This window comes from Sphaerodactylus townsendi, linkage group LG09 (genome assembly GCF_021028975.2).
Source record: "Sphaerodactylus townsendi isolate TG3544 linkage group LG09, MPM_Stown_v2.3, whole genome shotgun sequence".
NCBI lineage: Eukaryota > Metazoa > Chordata > Lepidosauria > Squamata > Sphaerodactylidae > Sphaerodactylus > Sphaerodactylus townsendi.
In genome coordinates this window covers 63186238-63193229 of record NC_059433.1, presented here as the reverse complement: position 1 = coordinate 63193229, position 6992 = coordinate 63186238, and the positions used below count along the sequence as shown (strand labels likewise).

At 51.1% G+C, this 6992-nt stretch overlaps 1 protein-coding gene across 1 annotated transcript; it reads right to left on the bottom strand.

Moving 5' to 3' along the window:
• Positions 1-212: 212 nt before the first annotated feature.
• On the bottom strand, positions 213-6236 carry ARC (activity regulated cytoskeleton associated protein). Its single transcript, XM_048508319.1, has 3 exons — positions 3252-6236; positions 2287-2452; positions 213-1608 (listed from the first exon to the last, which is right to left on the bottom strand). The coding sequence occupies exon 1, from the start codon at positions 5888-5890 to the stop codon at positions 4670-4672; it is 1221 nt and encodes a 406-aa protein (XP_048364276.1). The 5' UTR covers positions 5891-6236; the 3' UTR covers positions 213-1608; positions 2287-2452; positions 3252-4669.
• Between the last annotated feature and the right edge of the window lie 756 nt (positions 6237-6992).

Below are 6992 nucleotides of genomic sequence, written 5' to 3'. Positions count from 1 at the left end.
TGGCAGAATGGGCCTGTTTTGAGCAGCAGGCTCTATTTCACCCAACCCGCTCCCAGGTTAGCAAAGGCTAGAGGACAGAGATTTAGACAACTCAACAAGTGAGCCAGGCTGTATAAGGGCAAGAGGAGAGACCAGACAAAATTCGGCCCTGTGTGATTTCATTCTTCAAAGGTGTCTGTAGAACAGGAAAGTGAATCAGCATCAAGACAAGGATGATATTAAATGGATTTATTTTATTTTATTTTACTGCAATGTTCTATTATAGAAATCTACCGAAGCCAAAGTTTTCTCTCTAGGAACAAACTTTGCTACAATTGCTATGCAATCGAAGAACGGCATTTGTCAACATGTTGATAGCGTCGGCTGACACAGCCTGTTATGATTCACCACCGGTTTGATACCACGAGTGATAAGCGGCTTTTTACAAGTCAAAATTGGCCGGAGCAAACAGGAGACATTTATCAATACAACAGTGGTTCAAAAAACTGCTTTGAGTGAACCGATATGATTCAGTAATAAGAAATACAATCAGAAGTAGAAAGCAACTTTTCTGGAGTCTTATTATACACAGGCAGAGGATTGTGGTTTTGTGGGGGGGGGGGGGGCTCACAAAGGTGACATAACACAGCCCATCGCAAGCGGTTCTCCCTCGGGAGAAAAAGACCACCAGATCTCTCAATGAGAACTGATGATACATAAACAGGGGGAACTCGAGATCAAATCCCCATAGGTCCCGCAGTAGTATGGGAAAGTTCTTCGGAGAACCCCAGAAGAAACCAGGCCTCTCATAATGAATCACCATCTCTCTTAAAGTCAGTAACGTTAGAGGGGAAGTAGAGATGGGGAAAATGATAACTTGGATCTCTAGGGCTTTCACCAAATGTTCTCCAAGACGATTAGGTAGCACTTTGTTTTTTATACATCAAAGTCCTCTACTGGCCCTTCTTCTATTGGTGGAGGGCCTCCATAGTTCTGAGTTCGAAAACCCATTCAGTACAGCAGAGTGTGGTAATATAGCGACCGGGGTTTGGCTCACTGGCACACGTCCGTACGCCTCCCTCACCTCAGACCAGGTCAGTCTGGAAGAAATAAAAAATGAACCCCCAAACCCTCTCCGTTCCAACCTGGTCGAATATGAAGGAGAGCTCTCAGTCCACGTTGGGACTGACCCCTCGGAGAGCCAGAACAGAGAAGGAATGTCCTTGCTTTGACGGATCTCTGCTCGTGCTGATCAGCTTCCCTTTCTGAGATGACTTTGGAAGCCCAAACACTGCAGGACTTGGCCAAGTGGAAAACCGAAGCCCAAATACTTCAGTTTCCTTCCTGCTCCCCATCATCCCCGTCAAATATCACACGGCTGCTGCTGTTCGCTGAGTCTGGGGCGTATTGGAAATAGTCCTTCAAATATCAGGTTCTTCTCGTTGCGTTCTTGGTGGTTTCTTCATTGGGACCTTTGCTCTGTCCCCTTAGCTGTGCTGGCACGGCATTACCTTCCAGAGGTTGATCTTACTGGGCAGCACTTTAGGTATCGTTGCTTCTTCCTCGCCAAAGCCGGGGCTCAGAAATCAAAGGAGGTGGCTTTCTAGCAGCAGAAGGGGGGAAAATGCCCTGCAATGAATGGAAAGGAAGGTTAGACTCTGTGAGGAAAAGGTAGAGAGAAGAGGGAGGCGGGGATGGTGGGAGGCGGGGCTTGGAGCTGCCTGTCATTTCAGTGCCTAGGGCCACAGCATCATGTGACCGCTTTCCCACGCTCCCCCGGTTCTTCGAGGGATTCCCTTGAAGCAGTGGGAATTCTCCAAGAAGAGATGGCCAGAGTCTTAGGTCACCCATATAAACAATGGGAATGGTGCAGGGCTGAGACCACAAGCGTCACAGCTAGTTTGCCTTCCTCAAAGAAATCCTCTCTTCTTTGGCTTTGCAAGTAGGAAATTGCAACCAGACAATTGTAGGTCAGAAGGGTTTGGATGTATATCCCACCTTTCTCTCCTGTAAGGAGACTCAAGGGGGTTTACAAGCTCCTTTTCCCTTCCTCTCCCCACAACAAACACCTTGTGAGGCAGGTGGGACTGAGAGAGTTCAGAGAGAACTGGTCACCCAGCAGGAATGTAGGAGTGCGGAAACACATCTGGTTCACCAGATAGGCCTCTGCCACTCAAGTGGGGAATCAAGGCCGGTTCTCCAGATTAGAATTAGGAAGGGAGAAGCTACTCTAAGCATTCGTGGGGATTTTTATCTGGGAACGGGCACCTGCGGTTATCAGAGGCTGGGATGGAGCAACCTAATTACCTTCGCTGGACGGTCTCTCCGCGGGAGCCGCTGCGGCCTTTGGGGGTTCTGACGTCCGTCCCCCCGGCCGGGCGCTGGGATTCTCTGAGCCTCTTTCCGCCTCCATCCGCACCCTCTGTGCAATCTGAGAAGAGCTTTGCTCACAGCCTCCGCCGGGGATGAGTCACTGCAAAAAGACACAAAGACAAAGCGCGGGGGGTGAGCCAAGCCTCCTTTGGCAGCACACAATGCTTCACATTATCCGTTGTTCGCTTCCTCCCCAGAGAGCCCAAACTACCATTTCCCTCTGAAGACTCATCACTCTGCCCCGGTGCTATCATAGCTAAATGCATGCTTACGCACAGCAGCCCGGGAGTTTGGTTTGACCCAATTCCCTCTTTTCTCACTTCTGGCTCCTTAGAATACAGCAGTCGGAGAACCGGCTCACTCTTAGCATCCTGTATCCCTCTTAGCCGGATGGGTATCTTCATAAAGCTCCGGCGCCGTCCCCCAAAGTAGAGAGACAGGAAGCATTCTCGGGGGCTTTCACGTCCAGAATCACTGGGGTGTGGTGGGTTTTCCCGGTTTGTGTGGCCGTGTTCCAGTAGCATTTTCTCCTGTCGTTTCTGTGGCCCCATCTGTGGAAGGGGCCAGCCACAGATGCAGGGGAAACAGCAGGAGAAAATGCTACTGGAACACGGCCACGCAACCCGGAAAACCCACAACACACTAGAAAACATTCTCATTGCCCTGATTTCTCAGCCCAGGGCAGGGAAGTTGGACCGGATAACGGTTCCTCCCTGCGCTGACCTTTTCACATAGGTGTAAAGTATGGCCAGACATCCTCAGTTTCAGAATAACAGTCTTTGAATACAGCAGGTGCTGAATTCCCCCCCAAGTCCTGGGTTTGGACCTTTGAGCTTAAGGTCTAACTCTTCTATCTGGGGGGTGGGGGAGTAGACGCATACAAGAAAGCGTGATCTTACCTGTAACCCTTGGGAAGGACTTGCACGCCAAAGGTTTGCAGAAAGCCTTGCGAAGCTGGTGGTTGCTGCTTCACTTGCTGAGACATGGTCTTGCTGAGACGTCTCTCGTCCCCTTTGCGCTTCTCCACGTTGTGGGTCAGGAGGGCTCGGCAATGCGGGATCCTTCCCAGGTTCCAGATCGCTGGGGAGCGTCCAACTTCTCCCAGCACCGATTTCGCTTCAGCGCTCTTTCCCACGTCTCTCACAGCCCATCCGTCGCCGGTCTTGTGATTCTCAGCCCCGAGGAAGGCAATTGGGGTCGAGCATCCTTTTCGCATTTCCTGATGCAGCCAGTCTAGGCTACCTGGAGGAAGACCGTCAGCAGTCCCGGTGGCTCAGCTGCTAAGACTCTTGTGCCGAAGACCTCGCAATTTTAGAAGCTCTCTGGCACTGAAACACTCAGCGGAGTTTTCGTTCAATGAACATCTGTCTTAGTGGATCTGCGCTGGAGCAGAGCTAGGAGCAGACTGATCTCTGGAATTGAGTTGTGTTTGTATAGAGTTGAAATCCCCTTTGCTCGTCCCTTACAATACTTTAGGAATCCAACCCCTGTACAAATGTAGAGCACCTCCCAATCTTTCCCTTTTTGTTGCTCTCTGCCTCCTAGGGGTCTTCTCCCACTGTCTGTTCCTGAGCCTAGATAGTAAGGAGATAAGGCTTCACTCTGGTCCACCGTGAAATGAATGTGGACTTTTCTGGAGCTGAAGACCTTTGAAATCAGGTCAGGGCCAAGGAGAACCCAAAAGTCCCGCTTAGGAAGGAAACAAAAGAACCCAGAACAACTGTCATTTGATGCTCGAGACTCCTCATGGAGTTTTTTTTCAAGTCATCCTTCCAACTTTCCAAGAAGTTCCCTTCTCACTCAATTATCGGAAGGTAGAGGATGAAATAAAAATGGAAGCAGCTAGCTTTCTCGGAATTGGTGAAAGCCCAAGCAGAGATAAGCGCAGGTCATTTCTCGAAAGAGGGAGAAATACCTGGGAGGAAAAGTGCTGGAGGAAAGAACCAGTGGTTGTTGGAAAGAAACTTCCCATGTTTTGCCCAGCTCAAGACCTTGGAAACTCATGCCCAAGGGGACTTGGTGGCCCTTTGCCACCAAGGATTGGCTGGTTTTGGAACACTGTCCATTTTTTTTTGCAATGGCTCCTGTTTTGAAAAAAAAATCCTCAGAGTATCCTTCATTCTCCAGTCTGAACCACCACGAGTTATTCAGGTGAGCTCTGGTCTGCTCACAAACAAAAAATAATGGTGCTCTTCCTATGGGCCATTGGACTGAGAACTTTCTCAGACCCATGGTGGCCTCGGCTGAAAGGAACCCACCTCTGTAAATAAGCCACTGACTCCCTTCCATGGAATATGTACTGCCTCAAGTCTCAAGCTCATATCACTGTGGCTGGCAGAGGAGACATTTCTGGTTGGGTCCCATCACTGTTTGGGCTAACAGTGGAAGAAGGAGGCAAGCTCTCTATGGAGTCCCCTAGCTGGTGCTCCGGAGTCCTCTGTGGGCTGGGCTCTTCAGAATTATCTAGGCTGCCCTCAACTTCCTTGCCCCTCTGGATCAGCTGTTCTAAAGTTTTAGGGTAAGGGTGGCTTAGGAAGCGCTTCAGTTTAGGTTGGAGGGTCCCAACTACATACTGGATCACCTCCTCCTCTTCAGCCTCAATGTAGAGGGTCTGATACAGGTCCCTCTTTCGCCAGAGAAACTGATCTAACGGCTCTCCTTCCTTCTGGGGTAGATCTAGCTCTTGTTTGATGGCGTCCCTGGTCAGGGTGCCTTCGCTATACTGCAAGAACTCTTTCTTGAACTCCAGCCAGTTCTTGACCGAGTCCTGCTTATATTCCCACCATTTCTTGGCCGGGCCATTCATGTGGTTCTGGATCTGAGAGAGCCAGTATTCCTCGGTCCCGCCCACCTGTTTCAAATAGTCCTCCAAGTGAGTCAGGAACTCTCTTGGGTCTTCAAAAATCTGGGTCTCCACCGGGGAAGGTGGGGTGTCCTCTGAGACAGTGATCCACTGGTAGGTGTCATGAGGCTGAGGCACCACCGGGACATCGACAGATGGAGGAGGAGTCAGGGCATACATCTGGCTCATGTCCAGAGCATAGTCATAAATCTCCCCTTCATTTGAGTTGATCTCTGGGCCTCCCACCCCGACAGAAACAGTCTGCCTGGGATGATCCCCGTGGCAGTATTTCCCCCCTCCGGACTCTAGCCGGTCAGCCCATTTCTCCAGGCGGAAGAAAACTTCCTTCCAGACGTTCATCTCCCTCTTGACCCACCTCTCCAGGTGAGCGATGGTGTCCTGGCACCGAGACAGGCAGGCCTTGATGGACTTCTTCCACCTCTGGTTCTCGGCCGCCGAGGGCACGTGATCCTCGAGGTTGTTCTCGAGTTTCCCCACTGACTTCTGCAAGCCCTTCAGCTCCCGCTCCACCTGTTTGGACACCTCGGTCAGGAGGTGGCGGTGGGTCCTCCTGACATGGTCTAACATCTCAGCCCTGCACTTCCCTATTTGAAGGATGACATTCGGCTTGTTGGTCACTCCGCGGTGACCCTGGAAAGAGTGGAGGTTCCCGGGGTTGACGTTATCCAACTGCATGGTTGGACAGCTGCAGACAAACCTGGCCTGGGCGCCCCTGGTAGACTACCCGCCTTTGCCCCAAAGACAAACACAACCCAATCAGAAATCACCCCAGGAAAGCTTCGTGGTCCAAGTTCTCTTGCTCCACCACCAGAATCCAAGCAAATCAGAAGGAAATCTTTCAGTCTTGGGTCCAGTCCTGGCTGGGGGTGTGTAAATCCCCGAGCTGAGCTCTCTTTCCGTCAGGGGTGGTTGCCGGCGTCCCTGGAGCGGATTCCCGCCTTGCTTCCGAGAAGTCTTCCGAGAAGTTCCCGCTAACAAGTGGCTGGCTTTGTCTGCGAAGCTGCAGAAGAGAGCCGTTTGCTGTCTCTCCGTGTTCTGGCTCGAGCTCTCGCAGATACCCATACTTATACTCCACACAGCTCAATATGTGGGTGTAGCCAGGCCTCTTTGCTCATTGGTGCCTTGCCGCTGATTGGAGGAGCAGCGTTCGGTGGAAAACACAGCTCCTGGCAGGACTCCCTCCCTCCCTCCCGGTTGCTTTTCCCACCCCCTCCTGCACACCCCCAGACTTGAGGCGAGAAGCTCTTTAAAGGTTTCAGAGACAGTTGGATGGACGGATGAGTAATCCTTACCTTTTATCCTGCCTGGTCCCCCCTTACTCTCCCTAAAGAGCCGAAAAGGGGGGTTTGTTCATCTCCGGACAGTTGACACAGCGGGGTCTTAATAAAACCCTACTCCCTGGACAAAAGGAGGAGGCGGGCTAGAATTCATTGTGTCACACTGACTCACTTCTTGGCGCCGGATTGACAACCACAACAAGACATTACAACCCTGCATGCACACAGCAGCCCCAATTGTTCCTTCTTTCTCACTCATTTAGATAAAGGGATAGAAGAGGTCAGTCGGCAAATTAAAAGGACGCTTTTAAAAAAGGTTTCAGTTTGACATTGAGAGCATCGGTCGGGAATTTGACACTGGCAGTAGCGACTTCAAGTTTTTTTGGGGGGGGGGGGTTAACACATTGACAGATATGGGGGTGTCCTACCCATCCGGGGTTCCCAGCCAATTAAATCCACCCATTGGACGCCGGCCCGTTAGCAATTTTGAATCAGATGCT

Coding starts and splice junctions, on each gene's coding strand:
- ARC (XM_048508319.1), bottom strand. CDS start 5,890: ATGCAGTTGGATAACGTCAACCCCGGGAACCTCCACTCTTTCCAGGGT.